General features: G+C 38.9%; 1 protein-coding gene across 2 annotated transcripts in view; it reads left to right on the top strand.

The window, feature by feature from the left end:
- Positions 1 to 22035, top strand: part of fat3b (FAT atypical cadherin 3b) — a 76396-nt gene that overhangs the window by 25992 nt on the left and 28369 nt on the right. For both annotated transcript variants that reach the window (XM_014980687.2, XM_088012695.1), the window contains exons 10-30: positions 410 to 546; positions 2375 to 2650; positions 3687 to 3897; positions 4029 to 4243; positions 4397 to 4555; positions 5625 to 5746; positions 5869 to 6051; positions 6143 to 6257; positions 6360 to 6629; positions 7142 to 7492; positions 9931 to 10104; positions 10201 to 10731; positions 13104 to 13468; positions 13780 to 13933; positions 15071 to 15178; positions 15278 to 15461; positions 15923 to 16143; positions 17555 to 18007; positions 19683 to 19817; positions 19925 to 20318; positions 20732 to 20928. In XM_014980687.2, coding sequence (XP_014836173.2) covers positions 410 to 546; positions 2375 to 2650; positions 3687 to 3897; positions 4029 to 4243; positions 4397 to 4555; positions 5625 to 5746; positions 5869 to 6051; positions 6143 to 6257; positions 6360 to 6629; positions 7142 to 7492; positions 9931 to 10104; positions 10201 to 10731; positions 13104 to 13468; positions 13780 to 13933; positions 15071 to 15178; positions 15278 to 15461; positions 15923 to 16143; positions 17555 to 18007; positions 19683 to 19817; positions 19925 to 20318; positions 20732 to 20928 — 4955 coding nt within the window. The remainder of the gene's footprint in view (positions 1 to 409; positions 547 to 2374; positions 2651 to 3686; positions 3898 to 4028; positions 4244 to 4396; positions 4556 to 5624; positions 5747 to 5868; positions 6052 to 6142; positions 6258 to 6359; positions 6630 to 7141; positions 7493 to 9930; positions 10105 to 10200; positions 10732 to 13103; positions 13469 to 13779; positions 13934 to 15070; positions 15179 to 15277; positions 15462 to 15922; positions 16144 to 17554; positions 18008 to 19682; positions 19818 to 19924; positions 20319 to 20731; positions 20929 to 22035) is intronic.

The following is a 22035-nucleotide window of genomic DNA, read 5'->3' as shown; positions in this document are numbered from 1 at the left end:
AGATGTCTCAAGAGAGAAGCAAGGATGAGATGAAGGATGGCACTGAATACCTAACACGTATCAGTCCTGTGACTCACTTTAATCAAACATTAAGCCTCTAAACTGTACACTCACCGCCTGTGGAAAAGACCCGGCCGTGGGTTTCTGATCTTTGTGATGGGTTGTGTTTTGGAGTGATAAGACACATGTTTGTATGGCTGTTAACAGCTCTCAAGCTGCCAAGTGGGTTCAGCACTACATCACATTGCATTTCGGTTCATTTTATTTCACAGACCCTCCAGCAACAGATGAAGGCATCTGGCCAAGACAATTACACAGTAATACCTTAGAGCACCTTAGTTTAGCACTCAAACAGAATGCAAAAAATGACTCATGCCCTGTATGTGTGTATCTGTTTATGTAATATTAGGGAGCTTTGACATGCAGTTTGACCTTCAAGTTGGAGTGGGGACCCTTGTCGTGGCCAAGCCATTGGATGCAGAAATTCAGTCAGTGTACAACATGACAGTGCAGGTGACAGATGGGACCAACTTTGCTACAACACAGGTATGCTTTGCACTAAGTTGCACTTCCTGGAGAACCACATCAAACACGTCAGTCCAGCACTAAATGTTTTTAAAGTGTTCAAAGTGTTTTTACCCCCTTCCGTCAAGTTTTTTGTTTTATAGGTGCTTTTAGAGAAAATATTTCTTGTTATCAAATAAGCTTTTTTTTTTTTTTTTTTTTTTTACAGATTTTTACTTCACAACCACAAATTTCAATGTATTTTTCTTTAATTTTGTATGATAGATCACTACCAAGTAATTGTGAAGGTAAAAAAATGCACATAATTTTCTCTGTTTCTAGAAAAAAAAAGAAAACTTTTGCATGTACTTGAGTTCAGCTGCTCTGTGTCAATGCTTTGTAGATTATTTGTAGAATTATTTTGTTTTTGCAACATAGATCTTGCTCAGACAGATTTTGTTTGGACAATTGTAGATGCTTTGATCAAAATGATTACATTTTAACTCTTGCTGTATATTTATTGCTGTTGTAGTTAATCTAAACTGCAAGTCTTTTTCAGTCCCCAACAGTTATTTATTTATTTTTTTTCCATTATTCAGCTCCATCCACCTTACCACCAACTGTGACCATAGTTCCCTGTCCCTAGAAAACCACCTCCACAACATGAGGCTGTCACCACCATGTTTTACCGAGAACATTATGTATTAATGGTGATGTTCAGTGCACTGTGCTTTGCATGTAGGCCAAAAAGTTACATTTTGGTTTCATCAGAAAAGAGCAGGATTCTCCTCATGCTCGATGTGTCCTTTAAATCTTTTGTTGCAAACTGCAAACAGGAATCCTCATGGCTTTCTTTTAACAATCAAAACTTCTTGATACTCTTGTATAGAGGCCAGATTTCTGAAATAGACGACTAATAGTTGTCCTGTTGAAAGATTCTCTCCCCTAACTTGTAGATCTCTGCAGCTATTTCATGGTTACCGTAGGTTCCTTGACTGCTTCTCTGATTAATTATATCCTTAGCTGGCCTGTCAGATTAGGTGGATGGCCATGTGTTGGTATGTTTGCAGCTGGGCCAGCTGCTTTGGGGAACAGTTAGAATGATGGATGCAACTGTGCTCCAATACATGTTCAACACTTGGGATATTGTTTTTTTTTTTTTTTTTTAAATTCTCCAGAACTTTATCCCTGATCTGTCTGATGTGTTCCGTAGCATTAAGTATTTGTTACTAATGTTCTCTAACAAACCTCTGAGGCCTTCACAGAACAGCTGTATTAGTACAGAGATAAGTCAGATGACACCTGAAGGCATTTGGTTGGATATTTAGGGGTTTCCAAGAGAAGAGGACTGAATATCAACGCCTGTCAAGTTTTTAGATTTTAATATAAAGGTTTTCAAATTACTCCACAATTATACCTTATTTTGTGTTGATCTTAGAATCCCAGTCAAATACATAAATCATTGTGATTGTCTTGTGGCTAAATATAGAAAGGTTCAAGGGATATGTATACTGTTGCAAGTCACTCCATGTCTCTTTGTATTATCCACTGCCAGTGCTCTTGTTTTCGTGACTGGCCTACTGGGTCTTTGTTGTAAAGGAAATAACTGATAGCACCTTGGTGGATCCTGGGTCACATTACATTATATTTAAGAAATAGTGTACCCAATCCTATACCCCAAAAATGCAGCACAGATTCTTTCCTTGCAAATAGATCTTATTTCAATAGGTTCTCCTGTCTGTAAATGGGAAGGTAATATGGGGAAAACAAATTCTTATTCAAAAACCCATCAGCAGAATAAATTCATTCCCAATTTCCACTCAGCTTGCTGACTTTGGCAGTTCCCTTTCTCTGCCTCTTTGTTACTCAGGTATTCATACGAGTACAGGACAGCAACGACAACCCTCCAGTCTTTTCACAGCCGGCATATTATGTCAGTGTTTCTGAGGATGCACCATCTGACTTTGAGCTACTTCGACTCAGAGCGTCAGACATGGATGAGCGGGCCCGTTTGAGCTTTTCCATCTACGGGAGTGTTGACCCCGCGAGTATGAGACTGTTCAGGGTCAATCCTGGCACAGGGGTAGTTTACACTGCGGACAGACTGGACTATGAGGCCAGAACTCAGCACATCCTCACTATTATGGTAAGGATAATAGTGAGGTATCCATCCAGTATTCATCAGCTGGATGAATACTTCGCACTTTGGAGAGCACCCTTTTGCTGTTACGACATGCTTGTCAGAGTTCCTGAGGAATCTTATTGACCCCTTTTATGCACAGAAAACTCTTGTCTATAAAAATCGTCATATTTGCATTCTGCAACCATTGTTTTTAAATTTTACAAGACATTTTCAATGTACTTGAAGTCAAATAACTATTACATTCATTTACTCCAGGGTCTCTGAAACCAAGCTGACAGCGTTATATTTCATTCTGTGATTTCCTTATCCTTGACTGAATCCAACTTACTTTCCTAAAGGTTTCCAGTGTCAGAAAAAGCTAATCTGTCCCAGAGCCTTACTGAACCACTGTCATGCCTTACTGTAGGCTTGCTGTTCCTTTCAAAATCTGCTTCCTTCTTCCCAATACCTAGACTTGCAAGCTTTTAATTTCATTGCTTTACAAATCAGTATCAAAATCTCTAATTGTAAGCCAGTTGAAGCTTACAATTTGCTTGTGGTTTTGGGTTTTGTTTTATATTTTGGAGTTCAGGCATTGAACCCTTTAACTGTGCCTTCTTGTGGAACTATGCTTCCAGGAGCCACAGTCCTGTGAGAAATCCAAATCTTGGGATTTCATTGGACCAGATAACTATCAGAGTCCACCAAAGCCATTTGTTATTTGCATCTGAGAATTACAAATGTTTTAAGGATTCTGTTCAGGGGATCAGATAATTTTGAGACTGCATCACTCAATAACAGTAGGACTTAGTGTTGACCTGGGATATATTCTTTGTAGCTCTTTGTTGTGTAACTGCAAACATCTAAACAATTTTTAAATTTTGCCAGTAAACCTAAATTTCAGTAGGGGTGGAAGCCAGGTCGACTGGCTTCTGCAGTCGACCTGGTTGGGATGAAATTATGCACCGTTTTACAAGTCTGATAGCTTTGAAAAATATTTTGTTCGTGCACTGCCTCCCACAGCTCTTTCCATATTTATTTCTCTTTTCTCCCATTCCAGGTTAAGGATCAGGAGTTTCCATTTAACCGTGACCTGGCTCGCATCCTTGTGGCAGTGGAGGACACTAATGATAATGTCCCGTACTTTACAAGCACCGTATACGATGCTGTAGCCTATGAGACGTTTCCCGTTGGTACTTCTGTGGTGCAGGTGACAGCACTAGACAAAGACAATGGAATTAATGGTCAAATCACATACACAATTGAAGCAGGTTTGTTTTAACATCGTTTCTTCTGTCTCTTCTGTCTCTTCTGTTTTTATTGTATTTGAATGAATATGCATTTGTGATTAGATTTTTATCATTATTACTCATTAATAAAGCCTGCCATCTTCTGTTTACAGGCAACACAGGGGGTCTGTTTACCATAAATAATACCACAGGCCTTATCTTCATTGCAAAGGACCTGGATCTCACCTCTCTGGGCTTCTACACCCTCACTGTGCGGGCAATAGACAGCGGCTTTCCTCCATTAATGGCCACCGCTTCGGTCCGCATTTCCCTGATGCTCTCTGACTTCTCCAAACCTCAATTCTCTCAAAAGGAGTATCAGGCCGAGGTAAAGAGAGAACAATGGGTTCACAGGTGAAGTGGCTGCGGGGGGACAGGGAGGGGAGATTAAACAAAGATTGGGCTCGTAAATACCTAAATGAACCACTGCACATAACTCATTAAGGTGTTTAAAATGTATCACTGATGTCCGTTTCTGCAGATAATGGAGAATAGCAAATTAGGAACATACGTGACCACTCTCAGTGCCCTCAGCCGCTCACCGCTCATTTATGACATCGTCAGGGGCAATGAGGAGCGCTGCTTCTTTATTAACCACCACACTGGAGTAATTACTACCCGCAAACTGCTCGACTTTGAGGTTTGTTACCGTTTGTTTTTTTTTTCCTTTTCATTAAGAAAATCTAGGAAAAGTTTAACATTGGATCACAGTAAATAGTAGCATCCAAATTAAGAGTCTTTTAACAAAAGTACTCTAACAATAAAATACACTTTCAGACAGTTGCTGTCTTGCAAAGAATACCTTTTAACTTAACCCTACACATTTTCTTTTCCTTTTATGGATGCTCTTGTCTTTCATATTGCCATAATAGGTTTTTATATGGTAAAAACTAACACTAATGATTAGAGATGTCCAGAGTCACAAAGTTATTTAAGTGTAAAATGTTTCATTGGGGATAGACTTCAGATTGATCAAGAATGTGTCAAGATTAGGTGGTTGAGTAGTGATGATGGTTTAATGTTGAAAAAAGGACATAAATCCAGGCAGCACAGAGGAGCAAAAGCTAGGAGCTAGTCTCTCGTAGCAACTGGTAAACAGTAATCAATAGACGGCAGACAAGAGACAACTAGACAGTCTAGACAAGGACGTGACAGAGAACAAGAAACACAAGTGGGTATACATACACAGGGGGTAATCAAGGGAACTAGAAACAGCTGGGATAAATCAAGGGTAGACAGGACAACACGGAAACTCAACTGACACAGAATCCTAAATAAACACACGGAAAAACTCAAATCCCTACAGAATGACACCAGGATTGAGAGCATCTAAGCACAATTGAACAATAAACCAAAAGGAGGGGGTGACTTTTAAGGGAACTAATTAGAAATGTAGATGGAACAAAACTCAAGAATAAACTAAGAAAGTAATTACATACGAATTAACTCAAGCAGTAATGGACAAAGGAGACTGAACAGAATATGGCAAGTACAGATCATGACAGGAATAATCATAAAGAAACTATAAATATACAGGAAGGGAAACACAAGAATAAAGTATGAAAATAGACTGAAGGACAAATTAATATGACACAAAATATTGAACATGAATAAGCTGCAAAAAATAATCAATCACAATCAAACCAAAGGCCAAAACCCTTAACACTCAAGAAATGTGACTGTGCTGATTGAATGTTGTTGTACTGCAGCAAATAACATCCTACTTTCTGATGGTGCGTGCCTTGAGTATGGCAGGAGTGGAGGCCAGCACCAGTGTCATCATCCAAGTGGTGGATGTCAACGATAACCAACCTGAATTTCAGAAAATAAGGTAATAATGCTGGTGGAAATGGGCAAATAGTTTTGAGCCCTTGTAAGAATAACGGTATTTCCCAGAGAGATTTAAGAAGGGCATTCTTCCTTCCAATAATTTTTTCTCTTATCGCTTGACAGATATATGGGCACAGTTAGTGAAGCTGCTCCAGTCAACAGTGTTGTCCTCGGAGAGGACGGTAACCCCTTGGTTATCCAGGCCACGGATAAGGATCGCAATCATAATTCCCTGTTAGTGTTCCAGATCATAGAAGAGACCGCTCGTATGTTTTTCAGTGTGGACTCTGGGACAGGATCAATTCGGTAGGTGCAAAAGCTGTGTAGAAGTAAGACCATTTAGCTCACTATTGATATAATTTAACAATTTATTATAGATTGTGTTGTAAAATTTCAGAACCATTGCCAGTTTGGACTACGAAACCTATCCAGAGTTCAATTTTCGGGTTCATGTTCAAGACAGTGGTCAACCACCTAAGAGTGCTGACAGTCCCGCAGAGGTGATTATAAAGGCAAGTACTGCATATTCCATATATTCCAAAAAGTACAATTCTTTTATTTTCTTCAGATGTTAAAGTAGATGTCATTCCCCCCCCCCATACACCTTGTCTTAGGTGATCAACATGAATGACTCACCCCCAAAGTTCTCTCAGGACACCTACGAGACAGTCCTTCTACTGCCAACATACGTGGGAGTTGAGGTCTTCCGGGTTGAGGCTTTAGACCCTGATATGACTGGTGACAAAGAAAAATCTCTCACACCCAAGTTAGCCTATTCCCTGGTGGATAACAGTGTGGAATGCTTTACCGTTCAGCGCAATACTGGAGTTGTGACTATCACTAATCCTAACCTCAGCAAAGACCGTTATCGCTTCAGTGTGAAGGTAAGTCATAAGCTATAGTTTGTCTTGGCACATATACCACCAATTTTCTCAGAGAAGAGTGAACACTTGATCAACTGGCAAACTCTTAGAATTTACATGAACTCATATCATATCTGCATTGAATCCCACTGTAACAGAATTGACTCAGGATTTGTAGACATAGCCAGATATAAGCATTGTTTAATCTCATCCTGTGTGCAATGCAGATACTCTGGAGAAACTGTACTTACCTCTGCATGTAAAATGTTTATAGTTACTTACACAGCAGTGGAGCTTTAGTGAATTTGTGATTTATTTGGGGGAGTGAATTACTGTGTCTGGATCATTGAACTTACAGCCCAAGATGTTCAGGTGACCATACAAAGTATTAAGCAGCTTTTTAAAGGGGGGTTTCCTAAAACACAAGAATCTAATGCATTCTCAACAAATGCACATTCAAATGTTTACTTTTTTATTGTCAGCTACTTCTGAAATGCTGTTTTGTGAAACAAAACCACTGCTGTCTCTTTGAGGTCTGGGACGGGCGTTTTTCCAGCATGGCGTCCGTCACCGTGCTTGTGAGAGAAGCTGTTGACAGTGGCCTGCTCTTCACCCGCCCCATATATTCAGCCTCCATTCCAGAGAACAAACCCGACATCACATTAGTGACTGTCGTAAATACAGTGGGTCATCACCTCAACGAGCCACTGAAATACACTCTGCTAAACCCTGGAGGACGGTTCACAATACGGCCTACATGTGGAGTGGTGCTTACCACTGGTGTTCCTTTTGACCGTGAGGAAATGGGAAGTTACGAGCTTGTGGTGGAAGTCAGCAGAGAAGATGAGATCCTAAGGGTGGCGAGGGTGACTGTGCAAGTACAGGTGGGTGTTAATTGACTGGAGGTGTGTGCGTGCGTGTGTGTGTGTGTGTGTGTGTGTGTATGTCTAAAGATGACGTTAATGAGGGAAAGATCAGAAATTCCTTTGGTCAGTTGTGAGATTGTGAATGTATTGATGAAAAAGCATTCAGAATTTATATCTGTGCTTCTTCTTGAGCGCTTTAAAGCACAAGTGGTGATCAAAGGGCCTTTCTGGGTTTAAGTTGAACTCATCTTGACACAAGCTATCAGTGAGTGCTTTGGGGCTCTTGAGAAGAAACGCTGCTGGAAACGGAAGTGTTGTGTTTGATTTGCAACAAAAGACAGAATCAGAGCACCATCACAGAAGAAAATAATGTGTAATTATTTTATCCTACTAATTGTTTTATCTTGATTATGTTGTTTTTATATGCGTTTATGGCAAAGTTAATCACTTTAATTTGAAAGTTTATTTATTTTTTTCTTATTTTGTACATTTTCTTTTAGTATGTCAAGTTAGCCTTCCATTAAATTTGAGGTGCTTACTTTACGATTCATCCTGTGCACCCATGTACGCTGTTCCACAGCTACTCAGCGACTCAGACTACAGTTTGTTACTGGGTCTGCGTTGAAATCCTGTCAAGATGTGAAGTTCTTTAAATTTTGTTCACATGGTTTTCTTTGCCTTGTGGCTTATGTTAGATCTCCTGTACAGTTGGTGCTCTGAAAAAGTAGCTTGATCTTTGCTGTAAAATACTGCCTTGAACCTTCTTGAAACAAATGTTGAAAACAGAAGCTAAAGAACATGCTTGATTTTAGCTGTAGAGCCTTACAAAAGTATCCACACCCACAATTTGCAATGGTACAACCACAAACATTGATGTATGTTATTTGAATTTTGTACTATAAATCAACTTTAACAGTTGCACAACTTGATTTTTGTGATGCTGTTTGTTCAATCATGTTTTCTAATCTGTGCCTTTATGAGCCACTAAGCCACGCCCTCTAAGCCTTTTGTAGATATTTGCATTTGTACTGAAATTATTTGCACAAATTAGACTTCAGTCACGAGGTGAACACAGTTGTTGTATTGGATTGTATTTAGGCATATGAGAGTAGAAAAAGTTGAGTTCAATCTTTACCGCAGTTTTTGTTGGTAGAATTTAATAACCTTGTATCTGCCATATATAAAATATCGTAAAATACTGGTAGATCAAATGTGACAAATAGTGAAAATCTTCAAAGGATGCAAAAACATGGACAAGTCCACCAAGACACTAACAGCTATTAGGTTCCTGAGGTTTATAGTTTGATGGTTGTTCTGTTGGCACATAGTGTTACAATAGTAAGGTGGTGATATTCAGGTTTGAGGAATTTTTTGCACAGCTCTCTCAAGGCAAGTCAGGGCTTTGACTAAGCCATTGCTTCCTCTTAGCTTATTTCTATTCTAACCATTCTGTTTTAATTTTGCTTCTGTTCATCAGATAGTTGTCCTTCTTGTGGTCACATTTTGTGAGAGGCCATGTGTAGGCATATGGCCTCACAGTTAACTCTAGAATACTTTTGTTTAGATTGGAATCTGTGGGAAAACCAATTACCGTAATAGAAAGTGACCAGTTACTATTGCTGCCCAGATTGTTACCATGCTTATGAGCTGATACGTTGAGTTGGGTTATTGACAAGCATAATTTTGTCTCATTTGATGCCAGTATAGTTTGCTAGAAGTTGTAGTTTAGTAAGTTAACTTTCAAATCAAAGTTACAGAATAAAATTAAAATATCTATAACTGTCCCTCAGTGGATGAATTTAGGTCTTACACTACCGTATTTATTTTCACAGAGAATAGATTTTCTCCTGACAGTCCTTTTAAACAAGTCACGCGTGTCTTTTTTTCTAATTGTGCTGTCATGAACACTTTCTGACATTTTGAGTCCTGCTTAGTATGATATGTCTTTTTGGGGGGATTTTTCTTTTTAATTTTTGGCTTTGCACAGTTAATCCTTGAGGTAAATTTGCAGAAATGTTCACTTCTGTCTTTTGTGTATTTCATTTTTGAATAATATTTCTCACTATGAAATAGATTTGTTGTTGTTGTTTGTTTGCAAATTATTAAGCACATTGCAACCCTTCCCAGATTGTTGGGCGGCAGCAGTTGTTTCCTAAAGCACTTTGCTACCACCTTTTTTTGTTGGCATCCAAATAAGATAACTATTCCCTATGTGGAGGTTTAAACATTTTGCAATTATCAGGTAATTAAGTGCATTGGTTTAAGATAAAATCATCACTTCTGTACTACCTAAATCCGATGGTAAGATTTAGGTAGGAAATATCCTACTTAACCCTTATGGAATAAGGGTTAAATAGGCTAAAAGATTAAGGGTAAGAGGATGCCCTTATTTTTTAAGACTATTATGTTCCATGAAAGTAGATGTTTCTTTATGATTTCATTTGTTTTTGATATAGGTGGAAGATCTAAATGACAACGCTCCAGAGTTTGTGAACCTCCCCTACTATGCTGCAGTGCAGGTGGAAGCAGAGCCAGGATCAGCCATCTTCATGGTGTCTGCTGTTGATCGAGACTTTGATCTGAACGGAGAAGTGACTTACAGCCTGAAGACGCAGCACAGGGACTTTGAGGTTGCTGAAAATTACAGTGGCTTCCGTTTTAAATTTGGTCCAATTTTCATGACAAGATCTTGAAAATTAACATGGTAATATTTTTACTTTATCCAGATGAATCCGGTGACCGGAGAGCTGGTCTTAAAACGAGCGTTTGAAGCTGACCTATCAAATGCAGAGTACAGGTTGATTATCATTGCGGCTGATGGTGGATTCCCTCGACTGTCCAGCGAAGTGGAGCTGCCTGTTACAGTCGTCAACAAAGCCATGCCAGTGTTTGACAAGCCGTTCTATGGTGTAACAGTCAGAGAAGATGTAGAAGTTTCCACCTCTGTTCTGGGCATCAATGCAAGCAGCCCAGAGGGCCAGGACATCATCTTCACCATCTCAGACGGAGACCCTTCCTTTCAGTTTGACATCGGCTTTGATACAGGAATCATCAGTGTGAGATATCCATTAGACTACGAGACCATGCAGTACTACCGCCTAACAGTGAAAGCTACCGATACCTTGACAGGGGCAAAGTCTGAGGTGGATGTAGACATTGTTGTACTAGATGTGAACGACAACCCCCCACTTTTTCAGAACACGTCATACTCTGCTATGCTATCTGAGAACTCCATGATTGGAACATCTGTTCTACAGGTGGGTGGCTATACTTGTAAGTATTTGTTATACATAGAAGTATAACAAATGGATCGATGATGTGGAGCAAAAGTATCAATATTGTTTTATATGTCAATTTTAAAATTTTTGTGGACGAGTTCAACTGACAGCGTAAACATTAATTCACGTAAAAAGTAACATGTATTCTTATTCTTATTGCTACCTGCAGGCAAAGTTGCGTCTCCATCTCTGCCGGACTTTTGTTGTTTCTTTGTTTGTTCTTAGACTGAAATGACTAATTAAACTTGGAGATTGGACTGTTTGAGTACTGCATGTGGATCATGTTGAAGCATTATTACGTCAACCTGGTGATTCGATTCTTCAGGAATGCATGTCTTGGAGTACCGTATTTTCCGCACTATAAGGCGCACCTAAAAACCTTCAATTTCCTCAAAAGCCGACAGTGCGCCTTATAATCCGGTGCGCCTTATATATGGACCAATATTGAGCCACAACAGGTCCAGCAACGGACCTTACCACAGGGGCCGCGTTTCATTGGCTAATGCCCATTTTAGGTCACAGTGCAGCTACCACGTGCGTGACCGTCTCACAAACACAAGCTACAGTAGTAAACATATGCTAATGTACATTGTGGACCATCAAAACCATGAATGCCGACTTACCCAGCCTTGCAAGAACAATAGGCATCAGTGATCTTGTCCACAGCTATATTTATGCTGAGGGTGTGAGGATCTGCTGTTTTCCTCATCTATCGGTAGCTTTTAGCTGTGACGCGGAGGCATCCAGTGGCTCAAACACCTTGATGTTGTCCAAAAAAGATGACATGAACTTGTTGGTTCCCCTGTCCATTGCCGTGGCTGATATGTTGTGAAAATCCGGCAGAAATGCTACGCTAATTAACTCAGATCGAAATGAAAGACGTCATGTTTACACAGACATGCAGTAGGCTGCTTACGTAGTTGGTCCACTACGGTAAGCAGCCGCCAACTTCTTTTTCCCCCGTAGAAGAAGTAGTGCGCGGTGCATGCTGGGATAGTTGTCAGAACACTGGTTTGTTAATAAAGTTTGATAATACATTTAAAGGGGGGGAGGGGCAGGGGAAGAGAGACAGAGACTGCAGCGGCAGCTTGTCGGTTGGTCTGTGTTACCCAGAAAGCAGTTGGGCATAATATCGCAACACCAACACCGTGAGTGAAACAACGACTGGGCCAGCCTACTATATAAAGTACTCGGGGACCATTTCTTTATTAATGTGGATGTGTAATAATAGAGTATGAAGCGTCTATTCTATGCGCCTTATAATGCGGTGCGCCTAATGTATGAAAAAAGTCCTAAAATAGGCCATTCATTGAAGGTGCGCCTTATAATCCGGTGCGCCTTATAGTGCGGAAAATACAGTAAGCCCCCAGCTCCCCCCACTCCTCCCTGTTAGCACTTTGTTTGCGATGATAAAAACAAAAGTACATGTAAGGAAGATTGTGTTAAGAAGACCAGAAGTAACACCATATTACTTATGTGCAGCAACTATAAAACAAGATTTTACTATTTTAAAACTAAAACAAAATAATGACAGAGTTCAGTTTTAGTGTCTAACACAGTAATCTTCAAACAGCAATGTCTTGGTGAATTCTTTAGAGAGCAGAGACCTTACCCTCCCTATTACCTACTGAAAAAAAAACATTTCTTGAACTCTCCCACACGGATAAGTGTTGCTGTGAGCAAGACCTGTTGTCACTTTTGATGCATTCATGGATCACCAACGATGATTTCAAACAATTTCAAGATCAAGCAGGATAATCTAACAACTCTGGTCACAAGCTCATTTCTTGGTGCAGTGGTGTATTTACATTGACATTTGAAAATGAGTAATTGACCTCAACAATAGCTGCTGTTAATTTATTTTCTTGTAGAACATCTTTGTGGCAATTAAGCCACATCATTATTACAAGCTCGAGTCATTTTCATCATTCACATTATGAATGTGGCTCTTTCATATTTGTTTAGTTGACGGCCTTGAACAAACAGTTTGGAAATTGCTGGTTGTTCTGGTTCAGAAAATGACACTGTTGCTTCATTGCTCAGTTATTCTCCCAACTTCCCTTTTCAAATTTAATTTCAATGGTTACATTTTTATATATTTTTAATTTGAAAGCAGAGAGACATTGCTTTAGTTCATTTCTTATTCTGGGAAGCAACTCCCAATAAAACCAATATAGATAGCCAAAAGGTATGTATGCAGGTATAACTGTGATTTGTGCTGCCAGGCTCTGTCTTAAACTTCCACTACTACTATCTACTTTTTTTTTTTTGTCTTTCTGGTATTTTTTTTATACTCTCGGTCCTGAATAATGCATAAGGCATTCCAAAATGTTCTGTTCCTTTCCCTTCAGGTCTTTGCACCAGACCAGGACTCGGAGAAGAACGCCGTAGTGACTTACCAGATCCTGTCTGACATCTACAACAGCACCGACTACTTCCAAATTGACAGCAGCAGGGGATTGATATTCACGTCACGCATGCTTGACTATGAGCTCATGCAGCGCCACAACTTCATTGTCAGGGCGACAGACAGTGGAGATCCTGCCCTGAGCACTGATGTTAGTGTCACTGTGGTTGTAACTGACACAAACGACAACCCCCCTAATTTCAGCCAAGCGGTGTACGAGGCTTTTGTCAGTGACCTGGCTCCCAGAGGGCACTTTGTGACTTGCCTTCAAGCGTCAGATGCTGACATCTGTGATGCTCAGAGGCTGAGGTGAGAGCTAATGTTTTTAAAAAAGCTATAGTTTTTTTAAAATCTTTTTATTGTAGAATTCTAATATTTGAATGTATTAGTGATCAATATGTAAAATATAAATATGCTTGAATTCTTTTTTTCTCAACGTGCAATCAAACCATTCAGCAACATTATTGTTTTAAAATTAAATGAACATCATTCATCGTTTTTAAGTATTTTACTGAAGCAGCAGTATTTCCGGTTTCAGCTTTCTGCGACCATAACCCATAATAACGTCAGAGTCTGATTGCAAGATTATACTCTTATAATCAATTTTTTTTTTCCCGTAGGTATAGTATTCTCTCAGGGAATGAGAAAATGACTTTCATGATGGAGCCAGATACAGGGGTGCTTCGTCTGTCTAACAAGAGGAGACAAGGCATGAAACTCTTCTATCAACTCAATGTGTCTGTGTCAGATGGAGTCTTCACCAACACTGCTCAGGTGAACCCGCTTCTCAGCAGCTTACAGTCTGGTCCTGTCAGTTTATTTGCCCTCTTTCAAAACCTCTCCAAGCAATGATAGCGCGAGCCGAGTGACCTTTGTTAGCGATGTCTCAGTTGGAAATTATGGCAAACATCTGCCACAGCTAACTGGGATGAGTGTGGGGTTGCTGCAGGAGGTTAATGCTGTGTCACATCGAATTTACTGTGACGTTGAGTGGCTAACTGGAAAACATCCACGCATTTGTCACTTTGCGGCAATTACAAATGGGATTTATTTTAACGCTAACATTTTAGACATGCTTAATAGTAACTTCTCATCCTATTTGTATCATGACAGTTAAGCCAAATACAGGAAAAACTATTAAAAAGAGATATGCAGGTTCTCTGTGATTGAAGGGATATTCTGGGAATGTAGACAATTTATTGCATTACTTTTTGGTTTGTTGTCTACATTCTGTTGTTCCTTCTTTCATCCTTCTTTGTATTCTTCCTTAACTTCAATATTCATGACTCCCTTCTTTTTCTACTGCTTGTCCTTCTTCCTTGTCTCTTTGCCTCCTTTCATCTGTTCTTCCGTCCTGGTATCCTACCTTTTATATTTTGCTGTCCTAATTCTTTCCTTGCATCATATCTCCTCCTTCATGTTTTTCCTTTTTCTTGCGTCCTTTCTTCATCTCCTCCTTGTGTTTTTTCTTCTTGCTATCCTTGTTTCTTCCTTCTGTTCCTCCCTTGTGTTTTTACTTGTTTCCTTCCTCTGCTCCACCTCCTATGTGTCTTTTCTTCTTTCCTAATTGGTTTCTTTCTTTCCCAACTTATTTTTCTTCATTCTCTTTCGTTCTACCTTACCCTTGTTTGTCTTTCCTTCACTTTTTACCAGAAATTCATAGTAAACTTTAGTATTTCATATTTTAAAGTAAACATAAAGGACTAAGAATTCTGGAATGCCGAGTGTGGAAAAGTATGGAATTTTACATGAAAAGTATGTCGGGAGTCTGAATTGGTGGTTTGCTCATTTATACGTTTATCTGATTATGTTTGACAAACCACCCAGTTGTCCTTATTGTGATGACATCCGCAACATGTCAGCAGACAATGATCGAGAGGATGACTGGGTGACTGTAGTTGTGATTTGCAGGTAATTGTACGTGTCCTGGGAGCCAATCTGTACAGCCCAGTATTCAGTCAAAGGTTTTACCTGGCTGAGGTTCTTGAAAATTCGCCTCCAGGAACCAAAGTCATCCAAGTAATTAAGATTTTTTTTTTTTTTCAATCTGTTTGACTTGTAATTAATTGCAATATTTAAAGGGAGCACATTTTGACTGAATTTGCAAATGGACTCCAGGTTTCAGCAATGGATGAGGACTCTGGGCTGAATGGTCAGATAACCTACTCGTTCATCAATGACCTGGGGAAAATCAAGTTCGGCGTCGATGCAGACGGGGTCATATCCACTCTTCAGAGATTAGACAGAGAAAATCCTGTGAACAAAGACATGGTGCTGACAGTAATGGCCTTGGATGGAGGAGGTATTCACGTTTGTACCTCTTATATTCTTTTTTTATTTTATTTTTATCAGGAGTTGCTCAAATGCTATACAGTTCACAATTCTCTATTTTTGTATTTTTGCAGTTTAGGTTCTTTCGTATCCAAGCTGATCAGTTATGGTCAATGGAAATGCAATTATTTCAAAGCTCCAGAAAATGCCTGCATTCAATTGAATCTATGTATGATTGGTACATTTTTAGGATTATTCGTCTCCATAATTAATTGAAAATACTGTAATACAGAAATATACTCCTACACAAAATTTCTACTTTTAACATGAAAGTAGAAAATAATGAAATGCTAGTGTGTGGGTACAAAAGAGCTTTACAAATTTGCTGAGGACTAAAATGACCCGGAGTCAAATCTCTAAGTGATAAAACAAGCAAAACACTTATGCTTCATGGACTGGGAATGTGACAACTATGTGTTTTCTCTTTAACAGGTCGCGCATCATTTTGCACCGTGCGAGTGGTCCTGGCAGATGAAAATGACAACGCTCCACAGTTCAGAGCCATGGAGTACCGCATGAGCATTAAAGCTAATGTTGCTAAAGGTTCTCTTGTCACACAGATTCAGGCCACTGACCCTGATGCTGGCTCTAATGGGAGGATAACTTACTCCCTTTACAGTGAGGCTCGTCTGTCACTGGTTGATGTGCTGGAGGTCAGTTAATTTTGGTCATAGTATAATCTACTGTCCTTCATGAGAAAGACGCAAACCTCATAATTGCACGACATGTGGAAAAGCGTAACCTGATTTTTAGTGATGGGATATTGTCAGATGATATCCCCCTACTTACTTTATAGGATTAAGCTCCATCTGTTTGATGTAGACTACATATTTTTTCCATTAAATCACGATAATTTTGCACTGGGGTTGATTTTCCGGGCAGTTGGTGAAAGACAATTATTTAAAATTTATAACGTGGACATCTGCTCTGAAGACAGATGTAATGTTAATCATGGATTAATTTACTGGAATTCTTTGAAAAAAAAAAATTTGGGATGCACAGTGCTGTGCACAAGTGTCATACCGCTTGAACTGTTTCAAGCACAAATATTTGTATTTTATTAGGATTTTTATGTGTTTAGATCAACAAATGTAGTAGACAATTGTGAAGAAGGAAAACAAGATATAGTTTTCAAATTTTTAACAAATGAAATCTGAAAAGCATGGCATACAGTGGAATTTAACACACCCTTCTACATTCGGACGGGGAAGTTGATTAGAAATTGGCTTTAAGATGAATGGAGCTAAATACATGGTAAAACTGGACAAAAACATATTAGAGACGTAGGCTCTGATATGACAGCATGTTGTTCTGACACTGTGTCAGAACATCGTCACAGCATGGTGACACGTGATATACGAATGTCAGAACAACATTTGCGTAGGTCCATAGATTTTAATGTATTAGAATGGAGCACCCAAACTCTTTGGCTGAATCCTATTTAAAAGCCATGGTAGGCATTCATCCCAAAATTTGTGGGTTGTCAGCTCAATTCCCACTCTGCTCACTTAGGTTGTTGTGTCCTTGGGCAAGACACTGCATCCGCTTTGCCTGCTGGTGGTGGTCAGGTGGCGCCGGTGCATGTCAGTGTGCCCCAGAGCAGCTGTGGCTACACTCCAGCAGCTTTCCACCAACAGTGCGTGAATGACTGAATGTAGTGTGAAGCGCTTTGGGGTGCCCTGGACTTGATAAAGCGCTGCATAAGTGCTAGCCGTTTACCATGTTGCTGTTCCCAGATGCTACTCATCCAGTCTAGCTAAGCTTGAGTAATTTTGGAAAATAGAAGGAGCAACATAATTATTCTGTAAGCTGGTCAAGGCACACACTAGAAAAGTTGCGGCTATAATTCCAGTAAAAGGTGGATATGCTTCACAACTGGCCTGTTATGTAAAATCTAATTAAATTCTTTGAGGTTGTAACATGGCAGCTTGTTAAAAACATCCAGAGCTCTGACCAAAAATTACAATGTAGTAGTGGACATATTCCCTCGATTGTATAGCTTTTTTAAAAAAAAAAAAATTCTGTTGCCTTTAAAGTTTTAAAGTGGGTCTTGTGGTTGCACAGGTGGAGCCAGACAGTGGTTGGATGATGACTAAAAGTGCTGTTGACCACCTTCAAGGAACTGTCCTGTCCTTCTTCGTCAAAGCCACAGACTGCGGCGCTGCTCCCAAACACTCCCTGGTGTCAGCTTTTATTCAAGTCGTCCCGCCAGATTCATTCATCCCCTCGTTCAGCCAGCCTCAGTATTCTTTTACCATCCCTGAGGATACTGCAGTAGGAACAGTGCTGGGCTCCGTTTACACAGGCCCTGGCCAGACGGGGTTCTTCACTGCTGTCCCTGGGGAGACAATCGACAGCAACCAGGGGGCAACCTTCCTAGTGGAGAAAGAGACGGGTCTCATCCGGCTGCTGAAGCCATTGGACTATGAGGAAGTCAGCAGCTTCAGGTTTAAGGTTGCAGCAACTGCAAGAAAAGACTTGATCGAGACCATGTCAACCGTGGACTTGGAAGTGAAGGTCTGTGATGGAACCCAGAAAGGAGCCTTTCGGTTTCATTCACTTTTTGCAGTCCAAGGGGGAAAAATAAAGCAAACTGTCAAATTTTTATTTATTAACTCTGTCACTATCACACTTTCTTGAAAAGCCTGAGGGTCATTCTATAATTGCAGATACATTTGATGTCCAGAGTCATTATTTTTGGTCTGGTATATTAAAATATTTCAATTTTTAAATGTTTTCGTAATTTATTACTCATTTTAATGGATCATAATATTTAACAAGTAAAAACATTTAAGTAAATACATTTAAAATTGTTTTATATAGCTGAAAAACCAAGATTTCTTGTCGTCCGAGTTGGGTACTGTCTTTTTTATTAACCTGAAAAATGATGCAAAAACCTATGTTTTATTATTTTTCTTTGGTGAATTTGTTTTTTCTGTCTTTTTTTAAACTGCCTAAAAGGTCAATTTAATAACAACATCACATTAAATTAACTCAAAATACCCTTATTTTTGAAAAAATATGTGTCCGAGAATTTTTTGTCAACTCTGTTACCATATGGTTTTGTCCCTGTAAATCTGGGAAATTGCCTTCTACGGCTATATAAACTGCATAAAATTAAGTCATTTACTTTTACTGATAAGACCTGAAACACACAGAGGTCTATGTGCCATTCTCTGGGAAATATTTTAGTTTAAAAATCACAATCACCAGGTGTTATCGTTTTCAACGTCAATCTTGTTACCAAAGAATCATGAGAAAAATACAACAGATTTTTGATCAGAGACAAGTTTTTTTAATGGTTTTTAAACCATTATCTCAGTGGTGTCATGTTTTTTCACAATTTCTACTCACAAGTGGAGTTTTTAATAAAAATGTTTGAAATTGTCAATTCTGTTACTGTCAACTCTGTTACCAAATAGGGTAACAGAGTTGACAATAACAGAGTTTTCAGTTCTAAATTATTATGGTCCTGTCAATTCTGTTACTAACACCAACTCTGTTAGGTAACAGAGTTGACATGTTTATGACATACTTTCACCAAAAAAAAAGGAAAACTGTTGTCTAGAGCACCATATACATTGTTGGTTGACTTCTGCTGTGATTTAGTATTACTGACCAATTTTATTTCTAAAAGAATGATGGTTTTCAATGAGTTTTAATGAAAAACGTTTGACCCTATGCGAACAACTCTGTGAAAAGTTGAGTATCTTTTGATTGTTTAAAATGTATTTTTAAGTAAAACATCTCCATTTAAAGTATTTGGGTAGTAGGACACTTGGTGTAATGGAATAAAAATATTTTAGTCTGCTAGAATTTATTGTTTTTTTCACTAACTGTCTATATTGTCCGTAACAGAGTTGACATAACATACCGCAAAATATACGTTTTTTCTGAGAAAAAATTATAAAATATGTAGCTAATGTTTGGCAATTACAGATTTTTTTAAAGTTTAATGCCTTTTCAATAGACTACCTAAGAAAATTTTTAAGAAATGAAAAGTTTTTTTTTGTCATTTCTTGAAGTGCCAAATGTATCTCCAATTATAGAATCACCCCTGAGCAATTCTATTAATATGAAGCGGTTACAAGGAATTAAACTGCAGACAATGTTTTTCTCCTTGTAGTATTATATTTTTGTGAATAAATTACATTATTCATGGATTAATTACAGACATTTTATCACCCTACAGATTCTAGATGTAAATGACAACAAGCCAGAGTTTGAAACCAGCACGTACGTAGCCACAGTGATGGAAGGTATGCCTTCAGGGACGAGAGTAATTCAAGTCCGTGCTCTTGATCCAGACTGGGGCTCTAATGGACAGGTATGTGAAAAACAAGTTCAATTTTATTGAAGACATCTGTATCATTCAAAAAAAAAAAGTTACACTTACTTGCGCATAGTAGTGTGTGTATCTTCTTTAAACTGCAGGTGACATACAGCCTTGGGCTACTGCTCACCTACAACCCGGACCTAACGAAGGACACTTTGTCCCTCACCGGCCCAATCACCACCGGTTCTGTTTTTGCCATTGATAGCAAAACAGGCTGGATCACCACAGTGACTCAAATGGACCACGAGGCCTGCTCGAGTTACAGCTTCGAAGTCGTGGCCTCCGATCTGGCCGAGTCACAGCCTCTCTCCTCCACCACAGTGGTGACCATCACCGTGTCGGACGTCAACGACAACCCGCCGAGGTTCGAGAGGGAGTTCTACAGAGGCGCCGTGAAGGAGAGTGATCCACTCGGTGAAGTTGTGGCTGTCCTGAAAACCAAAGACCGAGATGGTACTGACCAAAACCGCCTCGTCAGCTTTTACATCACAGGTGACGAAAATGAAGTCATAAATGTTTGTGCAGCTTAACTTCATTATTTCCTCATTCACTGAAATAATGTTTGTTTCACATTGCGTGTTCTTGTATTTAATTAAAAAATATTCAATGAGAAAAATGTAAGTTCTGGAGTAAATCATTTGTATGTGATCAGATTAAGTTATGTTTGTATTATATCATATTAAGTAGTAATTAAGCTAATTAATACCATTGAACATCAAATTTCCATAATCCATGGCTACAATTCCACTCTGATATTGTGGTTGATGGTTGCACTAAAAAGGAATCCCTATAATTTGACTGTGTGAATGGTTTTAATCAGTTGGTCATGGCTTTTAAAAATGTCAGTTCACTATCACGTCTGCCTTTGTTTTTCAGTGGGTTTCAAATCTTATGTGTGTTTCCAGGGGGAAATCAGAGAGGAGTGTTTGGCCTTACTCTTGTGCAAGGGGAGTGGAAGGTTTATGTCAGTGGTCTGCTGGATCGTGAGCAACAGGACTGGTACTTGCTCAATATCACGGCCAGCGATGGCCTCTATGTCGCTCATACTGCAGTGGAGGTAACGGTGATGGATGCCAATGACAACAGTCCCATCTGCAACCAGGTTAGAGATGGGCAAATATGTAGGTGTGCAACATATTAATGTGAAAAGCAAGTAAATGTACCTGTGACCAACGCTGGTTCAGATACGTTACATTTTCTTATCTGTAAAGGACTTTAATACTGTCTGTTTGATTGTTGCTACATAATACAGCTGCTGTGTTAAATTTGGTTGAGTGATTCTTAACACAGTGTCTAAAGTCTGTTATCCATCCATCCATCCATCCATCCATCCATCCATCCATCCATCCATCCATCCATCCATGTAATCATTGTTTATGTTTGTTTGTTTTGTTTTGACAATTTTATATTTAGGTTAAATCTAATCAGGAAACACTTGGCAACAAAAGATTGAGAATTGGGGTTTGGGCATGGAGAACCTTGATAGTAATGCATTAATCATCAAATAAAACAATCTTTTCTACTGTATAGCATGCTTTTATTTCTAAACTAGTTTGAAGTTGCAGATTCATTACTAATAAATCCTCTTTTGGCTAATTTTAATGTAGGCTTGGCTGAGTAAATCATAGTGTTAAATTATGTTAGGAGTATATTCCTAACTTGGAATGAAAATTAAAGAAAGTGTGTTTGTTAAAACGTGTGTTTTGTTCAGCGGTGCATTAAAGTACAATCTGATTGTGCAAAAAAAAAAAAAATGTTTGGATTGTTTTCAGCAAACTTTTAACCTGATCTTCATCTTGTACTCTTATAGTATATCAGCATAAAAATGTATTAATAAAATGTGAATAATAAATGAAAATGAATGATATACATAAGACATTAAATCACATAAATAATAGTCATCTCATTTAAACTTTTTGTACTAACTTGACAACCCTAAATCTAACAACATGCTGTTATACTGTTTTAACGGATGAACTTTGTGAGACAAAGGATCACAAAGTATAGTGATAAATGGGCTGAGAATATTTTGGGAGTATTTCATTCCGTTTATTAATATTCAGCAGTACTTCAGTTTGACAAAATTAGCAGAAGAATTATTAAAAATCATTAAGAATTTCCTTTGAATTCCTCCCAATCTCCCTCTTCTCTTCTGGTAGTCCTTCTGTACTCTTGTTAGGCAAGTGTATGTGCATACAAAGCATTTAGT

Source organism: Poecilia mexicana, unplaced genomic scaffold, assembly GCF_051168715.1.
Source record: "Poecilia mexicana isolate PSO_F unplaced genomic scaffold, ASM5116871v1 scaffold_14, whole genome shotgun sequence".
Taxonomy (NCBI): domain Eukaryota; kingdom Metazoa; phylum Chordata; class Actinopteri; order Cyprinodontiformes; family Poeciliidae; genus Poecilia; species Poecilia mexicana.
The sequence above is the reverse complement of the archived record's forward strand: the minus strand, read 5'-3'. Positions and strand labels throughout refer to the sequence as shown.